General features: G+C 54.5%; 3 protein-coding genes across 4 annotated transcripts; all 3 read right to left on the minus strand.

Moving 5' to 3' along the window:
- Window positions 1-782: 782 nt before the first annotated feature.
- Window positions 783-2,634, minus strand: LOC141022463 (uncharacterized). Its single transcript, XM_073498726.1, has 3 exons — window positions 1,435-2,634; window positions 1,125-1,294; window positions 783-900 (listed from the first exon to the last, which is right to left on the minus strand). The coding sequence occupies exons 1-3, from the start codon at window positions 2,632-2,634 to the stop codon at window positions 783-785; spliced, it is 1,488 nt and encodes a 495-aa protein (XP_073354827.1).
- Window positions 2,635-2,974: 340 nt separating this feature from the next.
- On the minus strand, window positions 2,975-4,129 carry LOC141022464 (uncharacterized). Its single transcript, XM_073498727.1, has 2 exons — window positions 3,632-4,129; window positions 2,975-3,526 (listed from the first exon to the last, which is right to left on the minus strand). The coding sequence occupies exons 1-2, from the start codon at window positions 4,127-4,129 to the stop codon at window positions 2,975-2,977; spliced, it is 1,050 nt and encodes a 349-aa protein (XP_073354828.1).
- A 5,978-nt stretch (window positions 4,130-10,107) lies between these two features.
- On the minus strand, window positions 10,108-13,018 carry LOC109777336 (uncharacterized). 2 transcript variants are annotated; one of them, XM_073499609.1, is made up of 3 exons: window positions 12,733-13,018; window positions 11,145-11,660; window positions 10,108-11,034 (listed from the first exon to the last, which is right to left on the minus strand). In XM_073499609.1, exons 2-3 carry the CDS (start codon window positions 11,175-11,177, stop codon window positions 10,585-10,587), a joined length of 483 nt encoding a protein of 160 aa, XP_073355710.1. In that variant the 5' UTR covers window positions 11,178-11,660; window positions 12,733-13,018; the 3' UTR covers window positions 10,108-10,584. The 2 variants fall into 2 exon arrangements, with proteins under 2 accessions (XP_073355710.1, XP_020191570.1); XM_020335981.4 differs by having other exon boundaries at window positions 10,108-11,660; window positions 12,733-13,001.
- Between the last annotated feature and the right edge of the window lie 448 nt (window positions 13,019-13,466).

Here is a 13,466-nt window from a genome sequence, read left to right on the forward strand (position 1 = left end):
CTCCCCCTTGTGCGCCGCCACACAGGCACACAGAGGTGAGGGTGCCCCGCGCCCGATCTTCTCACCGCCCTTGCTCCCGCACCTCCGGCAAGCCTTGTCGCCGGCGAGCTCCCCCTCCACGCCCCCCCCCCCCCCCCCCTTCCTTTTTCTTCCCCTCCGGCCAACAACCACATCTTTTCTCAACTTTCACAGTCACACAATTTCAGGGAACATTTTTAAGTCTAGAATCAGAAACTGGCATTCCTAAATATTTTATAGTTATCACACCCATCTTACATGTCAGGATTTCCTGATATAATTCTTGTTTCTCTTTAGCCTTTCCAAAAAGCATCAATTCACTTTTATGAAAATTAATTTTGAGGCCTCTGTTGTTGTGAACTGCTGATCTCAGGTCATCCCAGGATTATTCCCAAGATCATTAAAGTCGCAGGAAGGTACTGTGATTGATGAGGTGCGTCCAGATTTGCTGCAGGAAGGTACTGTGATTGATGAGGCACGTCCAGATGTGCTGCGTACTGCTGTGATGAACGTGCCCGGCTTCCCTGCAGAAGCTTTGAGAGTTGCCGTATCTCATTTGGAAAACACGTACCAGGCCTCTGCATATTTACCGAAAAAACTTTCGCCCCGCTTTATAAATAAAGCAAACCACCACAGATCACACATACAGGGACTAGTTCACACGCACACACGCAGGTCTCACAGACAAGTACGAAGGTTTTGCTGAGGGCACAGCTCAACAAGCCCAAAACACAAAAAGAAAAAACGCCGGAGAGCCACAGAAGCTAGTCGGGTTCCGGCGGCGGTGGCGGGGGCGGCGGAGACAGGCGGACGGCCATCGAGCGGAGGTCGGCGATGAAGGCAGAGATGGCGTCCCTGGGGGCGGCTAAGCGGCCGCCAAAGCTGCAAGAAACCAGACAGTTTGAAGATAGCGTCAGTAGCCCGTCGAAGAGGAGCGCGCTGGATCACAAGCTTATTGCGGATCGTCCAGAGGGTCCAAGCGATGACCCCAATCTCAAGCCACCTAATGTGGTGAGAAGTCAAGGGGGAGGACTGGAGCTCGTCATGTCACGGAAGCGCAAGGGGGAGGACTGGAGCTCGTCATGTCGGGGAAGTTGGTGTGACACCAATTTCCACCCACCATGTCACGGAAGCAGCTCCACACGAATTGCGCGGATACGCAGGAGAAGAAGATGTGATTCGAGTCTTTGGGGACGCCGCAAAGCTGGCAGAGGCCGGAGCCCGGACCATTGCGCTTGCGCACCTCGACGCCAGACGGGAGTCGACCGCGAATCCACTGCCACATGAAGATCCGGATTTTCAGGGGCAGGCGGATGGACCACACCGTCGAAAGAGGGGAGGGGCGGAGGAGGGAGCGATGGCCTGGTACAGAGACTTGGTGGAGAATTGGCCCGATGGTTCGAGACGCCATCTCACCTGGTCTGGGCCATTGTCCACCACAGGCTCGTGAAGAGCAACGCAGTCCGGTAACTCATGCCAAGCGGCGGATTCCGGGGGGCCAAAGGGCCTCCGAAAAGCAAGGCGCCCTAGGTCAATAAGGGCCCTCTCGACAAAGATCAGGGGTTCTACTGCGATGGAGAAGAGGTCGGGGAAGCGCGCGGCGAAGGGGAAGTCTCCAGCCCATCTGTCAAACCAGAACAACATCGCCGATCCAGACCCCACCGAGATGGATGTCCCCATGCGAAGGACAGGGAGCAGCTGGACGACCGACTGCCAGAATTGCGAGCCACCAGATCTCTGACAAAAGGCAAGGGGTTGACCACGCAGGTACTTGTTCCGGATGATGTCAAGCCAGAGGCCTCCCTGGCCTTGCGAGTTGCGCCAGAGCCAGCAGGATAGGAGGACGATATTCATGCGCTTGGAGCACATGATCCCGAGGCCTCCTTTATCCCTAGGCTTGCAGATGTCAGGCCAGCTAACCATATGGTATTTCTGCTTATTGTTGTTGCCAGCCCAATAAAAGCGGGACTGAACTTTGGCGATCTCATGGTGCAGGGTCTCATGAAGGCTGTAGAAGCTCATGAGGAACAGGAGGAGACTGGAGAGGGATGAGTTGATGAGAATGGTCCGAGCCGCCTTTGACAACCATCTACCCTGCCAAGGCTCGATGCGCGTTTGAAGCTTGGTCAAGGTCGGGCGCAAGTCCGCGACGGTGAGCCGAGAGTCACTTATGGGCGTTCCCAGGTAGGTCGTGGGAAAGGAGCCGAGGCGGCAGTTAAGCCGGTTGGCAATGGCAAGCGACTCGGCCGGAGAGTAGCCCATCACCATCACATAACTCTTGTCGAAGTTTATCTTAAGGCCAGACATTTGTTGGAAGCAGAGGAGAAGGAACTTAAGGTTGGAGATATCCGAGTCCGAGCCTTCGACCATGATTATGGTGTTGTCGGCATACTGGAGGAGGGAGATCCCGTAGCCGCCAGCCAGGTGGGGAGTGATCCCCTGAATATGGCCAGCAGCCTTAGCCTTATCCAGGATGGTGGCAAACGCGTCCACCACCATATTGAACAGGAAAGGGGAGAAGGGGTCGCCTTGCCTTACCCCACAGAAGGTGGGGAAGTAAGGGCCGATCTGCCCATTGATGTTCACGGCAGTGCGACCGCAAGAGACCATCTGCATTACCCTGGAGATCCAACGGTCGTCGAAGCCCTTCCGGAGCAATACTTCCCGAAGGAAGGGCCAACTAACAGTGCCGTAGGCCTTATGGAAATCAATCTTCAAAGGCGGACTGGTTGGGGTGGGTAATCTGGTCCGCGAGGAGGGTTACCCTATTGGCGTACCCTTTTGCCAGAATCCAAAAAATCACGTTGATGACCGTGATTGGACGAAACTGGCGGATGTCGGAGGCGCCCGGGACCTTCGGGATGAGCGAGATGATCCCATAGTTGAGGCGCCCGAGGTCGATGGACCAAACATAGAACTCGTCGAAAATGGCCATGATCTCTAGTTTGATCACATTCTAGAAAGTCTGGAAGAATTTCACGGGGAGGCCATCCGGGCCCGGGGCCGAGGTGGGATTCATGCCGTGAATGGCATCCCATACCTCGCCCTCGTAGAAGGGGGCCGTAAGGACCGCGTTCTCCTGAGCGGAGACAAGCTGGCGGCCGGACCAGCAGTCGTGGGCCAAAGATAAGCCTCCCCGAGGGGGGGCAGAGAAAAGGGCCCTATAGAATCCATCGACATGAGCCCTGATGTCCCGGGGGGACTGCAGCAGAGAATCCCCATCCCAAAGGAGGGGAATGGTCTTGCGTCTACACCGACCATTCGCTATGGTCTGGAAGTAGGCCGTGTTCGCGTCACCTTTCAGAAACCATTTCTGGGCGCCGCGCAAGCGCCAGTAGGCCTCCTCGTCGGTGTATATGACCGAGAGCTGGTCCTCCAAGTCGTACCTAAAGAGCCACTCCTTAGGCGAGAGGCCAACCGCGTCAGCGCGCAGGTCGAGGGCCTGGATGGCGGACAACAGGGTCTTCTTGCGCTCGCGAAGATCACGCCCCAAGTTGGCGCCCCATCCCTTCATAAATTGACGGCCCCGCTTGGCACAAAACTACCAAGAATCAATGGCCGAGGAGGGATGAGGCTGAGGGTGGGCGCGAGCTTCGACCCAACGAGCGCCAACAGCCTCCACGAAGCCATTCTGGGACAGCCAGAAAGTCTCAAACCGGAATCGTCGGGGTAGCGGGGGGCGCTCGTCGGCGGAGGAAAGGAGGAGGGGGACATGGTCGGAGCCAATCCTAGTGATAGCTCGGAGGGAGGCGAGGGAGCAGCGGAGGTCCCATTCCGGGGAAACTAGGACCCGGTCCAGAACGGACTGGGTCGGAGAAGCCTGGCGGTTGGTCCAGGTAAACCTGGCACCCACCCTATCTAACTCGCGGAGACCAAGGTCGGCAATGCAGTCATTAAACATTTGCATGCGGGCAAAGTTGACGTGCGAGTTGCTCTTGTCCTCCGCGAATCTGCGGAGGTTAAAATCGCCTCCGACCACCACCGGGAGAGTGGCGGCCGTAACCTTCCGGTGAATCTCCTCGAGGAAGGAGGCAGACCTACTATGGTCCGCGGTGCCGTAGACGATAATGACCTCCCACTTGAAGTTGAGGGCCCGTTCAAAGAGTTCCATACTAACAAAGAACTAACCCCGGTCCATGCCCCCAACCTCGAAGGTGGCATCCTTGACGCCTAATAGGATGCCACCGGAATGGCCAGTGCTCCCACTAGAAGGGAGCCAATGCCACGCAAAGAGGTGGGAGCTAAGCCGATCGAGTTCAGGGAGGGAGAATTCCGTGCGCAAGGTTTCTTGGATGGCGACAATGTCAATGTACTCCTCTCTCATGTACTCAATGAGTTGGCGGCGGCAGCCATCATGGCCGAAACCGCAGATGTTCCAGAAGAGAGCGCGCATTAGGCGCCCACCGGGGGGCTGCTTGACCCCAAGACACGGGATGTGCTTTGAGCGCTGAGAGCCGCGATCCGGGAGCGAGTGCGTCCACGGAGGTCAGCCTCAGCCAACGGCAGCAGACCACTCGGCCGACTGGGGGGCGCTGGGGTGATCTCCACCGTCGCCGAAGATGAACCGGAGGAGGAGAGCGACGCACGGGCTTTCGCTAGTCTACCATCAAGGATCTCACGAGCCCTAATGGCCTCGATCTACACTAAGGGGGGAGCCACCTCCCTCCTGAAGATGATCGCAGAATCTGTTGCGACCTTAACTAGCTGGCCAAGCGGGATCGACTCAAGAGCAGAGAACGAGCAGGAAGTAACAGACGGGGGAACCGTAGGTGTACCTGGCTCCAGGTTCCGGGCCGCAGCCCGGAGCTCTGCCGGCTCGTGGATGAGCAGAACCGGGGTGCCCTCGGAACGAGCCGCGTCAAGCCGAGCACTCCGGCGGGAGGCAGTCACCGGGGAGGAGGCGGACCGGCCACGTCGAGAGGAGGGAGTGGAACCCCTCCAGGAGTAGGCCACGGCCCGAGGCGGAGGTGGGGGGGCGTCCGCCCCCGTGCCACCCCTGGAGGAAGAGGGGGGTGGGTCGTGCTGGGGGCTATCCTCGTACTCCTCATCGTCGTCCTGGGAGCCGGAGTGGGGACCGTGGCGAGGGCCCCGGCTACTGCGAGGCTCCCCCCGGCCCCCACCGTCGGGGCCGCCCAAGAGGCTTTCGTCGGGGATGCGGGGGCGGCCGATGTGGTTGGGCGGCTCAGGTGAGATCCGGAGGTCAAACCCCTGGTCGTTGAAGAACACACGGATCGTGGCATGAAGCTTGGATGAGTCAAGGGATTTTACCATGACCCGCACCTCCTCCTCCTTGCGGAGAGAAAGCTCGTCCACCACGACCACCTTGCCTAGGATGCGGGACATGTTCCGGATGACCCTCTCAGAGCGCGCAATGTCGGGGAGGCCGCCGATGAGGATCCAAGCCGTGTCCAGGACAGCCACAGCAAGGGGGTCCCGGACCGGCACAGAGATGTCCACCACGAGCTTGTTGAGCGCGAGGGTGATGTCGCCACTGCGGGTGCCGTAGCCAGGGACGGATTCAAGGGGGGGCGAGACCCCCCCCCCCCTAACGATCGTGTCGCCCCCTTAATAGGGGTTGTTGTTCGCTAATTTTTTCTTGTTAGACAACTGAGCGTGGGTGTGTCCCCCCCCCCCCCCCCCCCCCCCCCCCTCTGTCCCTGTGTCGTTTGTTAACGTAAAGCCATCCCCCGTACATGTACATCCTATTATAGGCCAAAGCCCAAAACAGCGAGTAGCATTGCAGCCCACCACATAAAATAAAGGGGCCAGTTAGTAGCAGGCTAGCAGCGATCTAGTCTTTTAAGAAAAGCGATCTGTGAAAAGATAAAAGAGCCACGTACACACAGGTCAGTATAGTCCCTACCTTTCCAAACTGCCTCCTGCGATCTAGCGTCGCCTGTTAGCTTGCCTGCTATCGATCTCTTCGTGATTCCGTCGCAACGGCGCCAAGAAGAGCGGGGAAGGAAAGGGGATGTCCGCGGAGCGCCGATCCACGGGCGCCGTAAGCCGGCCCTACGGATGGGCGGCAAAAAAACGAGGAAAAAGGTTCTAGTTTAATTTGAGCATTAGATTAGTTCTTGTTTGTCCTTTTCAAACGGTCATGTTCCTGCCAGTGCCGCTACTTTTTGATTGCTTCCATAGAATTGTATGCTTTTTGGTGTTCTGGCTTTGGAATTAGGTTGAATCAGTGAGTCGATCCCGTCAATTACATGGAAATTAATGAGATTTCGTGATGTCTTATCTACCACACTGTATTATTGGTAATTATTAGTTTTTAAGATCATGTTGTGTTTCTAGAGTTGTGAATTTGCTTTTGTCATTAAAATGAAAGAATGTGTTTTGTCATTTTATCAACTTTATATCGAGTTTTGATCATGTGAATGGAATTAATAAATAAAAACAGGCATGGTTGCACATGGCGTCTCCATTGGACCAGACCCTAAATTTTCTACAACATAGCAGTTGCCCGTGAAACTTAGTGTGAAACCTCGCCCCCCCTATGTCGAAATCCTGGCTCCGTCCCTGGCCGTAGCCGTGACTGACCGCATCGGGGAACACCATAGAGAACTAGTTCCCCGACAGCAAGGTGACCTGCCAGTCCCAGGAGCAGAGGTAGAGATGATTGAGTTCCGCCTCAATCATCTCCGGAGAAGCCACCCCATCCTTCACAGAAACAATAGCCAGGAGTGAGGGGGTGGGCGGCGGGAGGTCCGGGACCTCGATGTGGAAGAAGCCGAGGCCCTCAATCCCATGCCCGTGCATCATCAGCTCCTCAGAGACCGGGCGGTCGGAACAGAGAGCAGCGGGGTGGTCCGGGTCCGAGCACACAAAGCAACACTGGGGGTGGGGGCAGGCCACCTGGGATCGGCGGCAATTGAAGCACTTGACGAGATCGGCGGCAGGATCATCCGAGCGGAGGGCGGTCGGGGAGGACGCGGCCGGCGTGCATGAAGGAGCCGGGGCCATTGCCACGGCCGAGTCCCCGCTTCTTCTTACGCTTAGGCCCAGCCTTGCCCTGGCCGGCCCCGGCGGCTCCCGGGGGGAAGCTCGGGGCGGAGCGAGGGGGCTGGTAACGGCGGGTCTCGGAGGAGGCAGCAGGAGGACGTTCGAGGACCGGGGAGCGGGAGCGACCGCCGCGGGCAGGCGAGCCGCCACCGTCCCGGCGACGTGGAGGAGACGGGGAGCGGCGGCGCTGCGACCTCCACTCAGGTGCGGGCGCGGGCGAGCGGGACCGGGAGCGGTCCCGGCGATCAGCCCTGGCCGGAGAACGGCGGCGCGGGGAGCGGTGGTCGGCGCGCGGGGGCGAGCGGCGGTCAGAGCAAGGAGGAGACCGCCGGGAGTCGCGAGCAGAAAGCTGTCGGCGGAGGTCCTCCTCAAGGCGGAGGCGTCGGGAGAAGGGCGGGGAGCAGCGCGGTGGTCGTTGGCCCGCCGCTTGGGGCGCGGGGCCTCGTCCCCCCAAGAGCGCGGCATGGGAGCCGGCAGGGAGGGCGCGGGGCGCGGGACGGGATGAGACGCGGCGGCGGGGGGCGGGAGAGGGGCGCTCGCTAGGGTTCCAGTCGAGGGAGAGGAGTGCGGGGATGGAGGGCGAGGCAGACCAGCGGGGAGCCAAATGGCCGAGCGACCCGACTGGGTCGGCCCAAACGTGGATCCGGGAGGGGGCCCAAGATCGGAGAGCACGCAGGGGGGAACGCCGCCTGACGCGGAGATGTCCGAGGCACGACGGCCAGGGAAGCGGCCTCCACGAGGCGCCAGGACGTGCCAGCCAGCCCCAGGTCGGACCGCCCCGCGACACCCCACGCCGAGGCGCGGCGGTGGCGAGCAGTCCGGGGACCCAAGGCGGCGGCTTTCCCGGGCGTCATCGGCGAGGGCACGGCGGAGCGGCGCGGGCGAGCAGGAGCGTCGAAGCGGCCGGACCGGGGCGGGGGCGAGGGGATCAGCCGGGGCCCGACCGGCCGAGGCGGGGGGTCCCGGCGAACCACCGGGCGACCGGCCGCCACATCGTCCAACTCCGCCATATCAGCCCAACGGAGCGCCGGAGACGGCGAGGAGGGCGGAGGAGTGGAGGGGACGGCAGCGGACGGGGAGGCCGGGGCAGCGGGGGGAGCGGGGGCGGCCGCCGGCGACGGGGAGGGCGGCCGTGCGGCCGCGGGCGCCGGGTCGCCAGGGGCGTCGCAGGAGCTCATTTCAAAAATCCTTCCTCGTGGGTCTGCATATTTGAGTATGCGTGAGGACTGAGGAGCACCGAGTATTGTGGCTCAGGAGCTTCCTAAAGGACAGAGACCCAGTGCATAGAAGTTCCCAAACAAGGTGGGGTCTAGGGATGGATTATAGGAATCTAGTCTTATCCCTGAAAAGTGCAATGCAGAGAGACTAGTTCGAACACAGGATCTTTTGGCACAAGTGGAGAGGACTTCACCATTGTGCCAGGCCTGCCCTCGGCTCAGGAGCTTCCGGACAAAGTAGTTTGCAGAGTGATGTGTAGACATCCATATATTTTGATGGTGTTGGCTTCAGCTGGCATCTTGGTTGCAATCAGCAGCGAGCACGAAGCTTGCTGCAACGACTGGTCTTATTGTCCAGTCCTCCTTAGACATGGTAACATCGAATAGCCGATGCTTGGTTGTGTCACATGTTGTAATTGCGTGCATTGTTTGTCAATTCAGTAGTTAACTTAATTCGGAGAAGTTTGTCGATTCAGTACTAAACTTAATTCAGAGAAGAAATGTCACAGGAATGAATTAACGATATGGGCAGCTCTGGGATCATTGTTCGATCAAGAGTTACCAGGGAGATAATTGGCTGAGATGAGCGACTAGTGCTACAACAAGACATCACCAGGGGCCCACAAGGGGATCAGATCTTTGCCGGACAGCATCAACAACTGACCAGGCCCGCCTGAATATCTAAGCACTGATGGCTTCTCTACATTATTGAAGTGGTGTGAATCAGAGGACAACAAGATATCTGTGCCTACCAAGCTATCTGTTAGGTTGTCTTGCTTTCATTCTAGAGCCATCCATCCTCTGTTGTTCTGATCATACTAGTTCTGTTGTTCACTCCTTCTCAACGGCCTATTAACGTCAAGTGGATCAAGGATGAAAACAGAGCCCGATCCATGGTAGCATGATGAAACAAGCTGCAAGCGGGACAAGGTTGAACAACGAATCCCCAATATACATGCCAGGCCTCCAATGCTTCAAGTTTTTCTGCGCGAATCGATGTTGCCAGCCTGATTTCATTTTTCTATACTGACTGATGATAGGTGTTAGCCAAAGATGAAATGTTTGTTGATCTCATATATGACGACTGTTGATTTCCAATTGGATTCACTCTGTTTCGCTGTCATGTGTAACGAGCTCTGATGTGAATATACATTTTGCAGATGCTACCCCGTTTCACATTTCTCGTCGGATTATTTCATATGGATAGATGGTGGACATGTTCAGCCTATTGGATTGCTCACAACCTCACGCAGATGACTTTGCCTGAGGTTGTTATAGCTTGTTTAGCCTGCTGGTTTTACCTGCAGCAGCAATCAATCGATGTATAATACAAATAGAAAAAAGTTAAACAAACCAAAGCTGTGTGGGCTGATCCAACGGTTAACGTGGCTGCCATCCAATGGTGCAGAAGGGGGCCGATCCTGGCTCAGATCAGTCAGCCGGCACACAGTACTGGCCAATGGATTCCCATCTCTTACATACAGAGAGCTCCCGGGTGCCCCTACACCCTCATGAACAGTAAATTCATAAAAAAATTGAAACAAAATCAAAAAAATCTGAAACTTTGAGGGATCAAAGACAAAGGTTTGGTGTTCCTGCAAAGTTTCAGCAACAAATAACCTTCGTGGAGCCCTCACCAAAAATAACAAAATCACTGCTCAGAAATGTATTTAAACTTTGGACAATGATTTTTGTTTTTTTATTTGAGTGCTCTTCCAATGTTAATTTTAGCTAAAACTTTGCAAGATCATCAAAAGTTTCATGATGTTCGATGTCCCAAAGTTTCAGATTTGTTTGATTTTTTTTTTTTGATTTTTTTTGAATTTACTGTTCATAGAGGGTGTAGGGCACCCGGGTGCTGAAACCATTTGCCATAGATCTAAAACCATCTGGAACAGACAGGGGCACATTATTATCTATGCTTCCCGCTTTGTAGAACAAGAGGATGGCAAGAAGATGTGGCGGCGTGCACCTAGCATCCATCACAACTGGTCTCCTGTCCATGTGCCCCCGGATTTGGAGTGTGCGTCCCATCTAACCGATGAACTCCTCTACGGGCATGGGCCTGAACCTCCTTAGGATGTTGACCACCATCCAGGGAAGTTGATTCTCGAGCAGCATTATGTCATTGATGATGCAAGCCTCGTTGGACTAGAAGCAAGACAACAATGACGGAGGCAGCTTGCCAAGGCCGGTACACATACGCATATACTGCAGCAAGAAGCAACCATCGATGAACATCATGTCTGCAAATTCAGCATCTCCTACGTCGACCTTGGAATCCTTGGTGTCGTAGAAGCTGCGGGCAGCACCTATGACGGAGAAGACCGCCGCATACATCTCCTCAAATGAGCGGCCTGATCGAGTAACTGATGAAGTGGAGTGTAGCCACGCGCTTCACCTTCTCCATCTCATGCAGGCTACTTGAGCCGTGGTGGTAAAGACCGATGCTCACGGCCATTGGGACGATGTAACGCCGTCCAAGGCTCCGCATGCTTGCAGGGAACCTATGAATCTTCATTTCCATCTCGCCAAAATCAGTCTCAAACTGTTGTGCTTCTATCTTCCACTCCTCGAACTGAACCTGTTTATCCGGGAAATTAACAAGCGGTAATAGTCCTTGTTCCATCTCCATCTCCAAATCATCAGAATAATTCTGAGGATCTCCTTCATTGAAGTAATAGTAATAATAGCAGCTAGGCCGAGACCGATGTGCAGCTGCTTTCTTCAACTCCTCCTCAACCTTTGACTTTTCAGGCTGAGAGGCAGGTTCGCCCCTGGCATCTGTTGGATCCTGTACAAAAGTTACAGTTAGACCATTTTTGCAAGACAAACCAAAACCAGTGTCCTCAATGTTACCACCAAGGTCGCCCCCTGTACAGCTGACCTCTTGCACACACTCACCGCGGAGGACGGCTGAGAGGCTTGTATCACCATCTGCAAAATAGCTGTGCTGGGTTGCTGCTGCCGAAGTGCTACTGCTAGCTAGATACTTCTCGGGGTTCCCATCTAAGTTGAATGTACATATAGGCTTTCTACTAGCTAGACTAGTTGCTGCCCTCCACATTCTGTCAGCAACTTGTCATTGCTGCCTCCATGATAAATGATGGGATAATCCAACTTGCTGCGTCCTAATGTTTTGACTTTCAGTCTTTAACTCACAAAATATTGGCAAGTTTCAGTTGATATTGACTTGGTAGCACATTGCCAGCCAGACCTGTCGACGTTCACAGACCTCAAACAATTTCCTCTCAAAGCCAAAGCTATGAGCTACATTGCCAGCCAGACCTGTCGGCGTTCACAGACCTCAAACAATTTCCTCTCAAAGCCAAACCTATGAGCTCTGAGGAATAAATTCCTAAAGCCAGAACAGCAAGTCATGAGCTGGGTGCAAGTAAAGAAGACGCCAATCCATGTGTGCTGCAGAAAATGGTGCATGCAAAAAAAAACAGAAATCATCTCATTCACATGTATAAAACTTGCTTAAATACATCCCTTGGAAAAACATTGCCCGCTAAAAGTGGGAATAAGTCTTGACTCTTGACTTGTTTTTGTCGTAGGCAAAGAAGGTGGAAAGGTATGGATTTGTTTATAAACGTTGAACTAGGGTGAAGCATAAGTATACATTGACAAAATGACCTGTCACTCCTAAGAAACACCAGAAGTAAGACTTAACTGTCTTGCATACTTGCGCTTTTTCTTGACACTATTTTCTGTTGGATTATATTTAGTGTGCCTGACCACCATCCGCATCAGTATCCCCTGATATTGCAAGTCTATCAACAATGGTGTTGGATAAACTACGGTTTATTTTATTCGTCATTTGAAACTTTCCAGCAACAAAACCTGGAAAGCACAAAGCATATTCAGCAAAGAGATTGCCAGCCCCAAAACTGAATAGCTACCAATTTGAATATTAGGCAAGACGCCCGATCGTGGAAGACGTTCGACTATTGGAGTATGTTGCCAATATTTCAGTTCATGTGAGGACTGTAGAGGCCAGCAAAAAATGTATGTTATTCAAAAGTTTTCTCCAAATCTGTCTCTTTCTCACATAAAATTCAGAGCATTGAGAATAATAGATAGTTGAATGTTCTATAATCCTATGACACGGCTGCAAGGGCACATAAATAAAATAGTTGCTTTTACCACCAAAAATTTATCATCAGCCCTTTGCATTGAGCCAGTAACCAGCAGATCGCAAGACATGATAATGATACAGTTCAGGACAGAGATGCTGCAGATAACAAGTTAAAAAGCCCTCAAAGCCAGCACTGGAATCCCTATTGGCGATTTACCAATTAACTGGTTTTAAGCATTCACCAGCATACCATTAGCACAAATGTTTCTCCATTTATTGTGAGCATATTAGCATAATGCTACAGGGGTCGTTTAGCCGGAGTGAGTCAAATTAAGAGTCTAGCATGCCAGGCCAATTCCTTTTTTTCGAACAATGCCAATTCCGATTGATGGAAGTAGTCAAAGTATGTACCGAGATCCCGCAGCATGCGCAGATCCAGCGTGTCGGCGAGGTTAGCGTGGACGGCCGTCTCCGACCGCTTCGAAGCCAGCATCTTCAGGCGGACGAGGAAATCCTGCACACCACCACCATCGAATTAGCTCTCGTCAGCAAGGAAGATAAATACTAGCGGGGAGGGGGAGTGAGGGTTGGGGGGGGGGGGGGGGGGGGGGGTCGTCGCTGCTGCTCTGTGTGCCCACGGGTTTCGCCGCCGGCGGCGGCCTCCGTGAGGAAGAAAGGACGAGACGGTTTTTTTTTTTTTGACCTTGACGAGATGGGTTTGTTTGTGTCTACTGTTCGTGGGCTCACAGGCCCAACTTGATCAAGTCCCTCACAAAGACCACGAGGCCGACCGCGCCGTGGCCCATGGACTTACCCCTAAAAAAACCTTAAAAAATGGACTTACCCCTAAAAAAACTTAAAAAATGGACGGTAACCCGCCTGGACTGCTGGATCTGACGGCGGCGGAGCGGTTTCCGTGGTGGAGCATGGTGCGCCAGCACGACTGGACCTGTGTGCACTGGATCGTCGCTAACTTGGGCGGCGATCTCTCATGTGGCTTGTTGGTGTCGGCGGGATCTTCCCTCGATCTGATGCCCTAATGGCCGGTGGTTTCGACTAGTGGCTGGTTGCTATAGAGTGCGTGTTGCAGGTCTCCATGTCGGTCGGGCGAGCCGCAAATGTTTCCTATGTCGGCGCCCTTGATG

The sequence above is a fragment of the Aegilops tauschii genome, chromosome 5 (assembly GCF_002575655.3).
Source record: "Aegilops tauschii subsp. strangulata cultivar AL8/78 chromosome 5, Aet v6.0, whole genome shotgun sequence".
NCBI classification, from domain to species: Eukaryota; Viridiplantae; Streptophyta; class Magnoliopsida; order Poales; family Poaceae; genus Aegilops; species Aegilops tauschii.

Coding starts and splice junctions, on each gene's coding strand:
- LOC141022463 (XM_073498726.1), bottom strand. CDS start 2,634: ATGCAGATGGTCTCTTGCGGTCGCACTGCCGTGAACATCAATGGGCAG. Junction 1,295..1,434: donor TGGACAATGGCCCAGACCAG/GTGAGATGGCGT, acceptor TTCATGTGGCAG/TGGATTCGCGGTCGACTCCC. Junction 901..1,124: donor GACATGGTGGGTGGAAATTG/GTGTCACACCAA, acceptor GGTTTCTTGCAG/CTTTGGCGGCCGCTTAGCCG.
- LOC109777336 (XM_020335981.4), bottom strand. CDS start 11,307: ATGTGGAGGGCAGCAACTAGTCTAGCTAGTAGAAAGCCTATATGTACA.
- LOC141022464 (XM_073498727.1), bottom strand. CDS start 4,129: ATGGAACTCTTTGAACGGGCCCTCAACTTCAAGTGGGAGGTCATTATC. Junction 3,527..3,631: donor AGAATGGCTTCGTGGAGGCT/GTTGGCGCTCGT, acceptor CAATTTATGAAG/GGATGGGGCGCCAACTTGGG.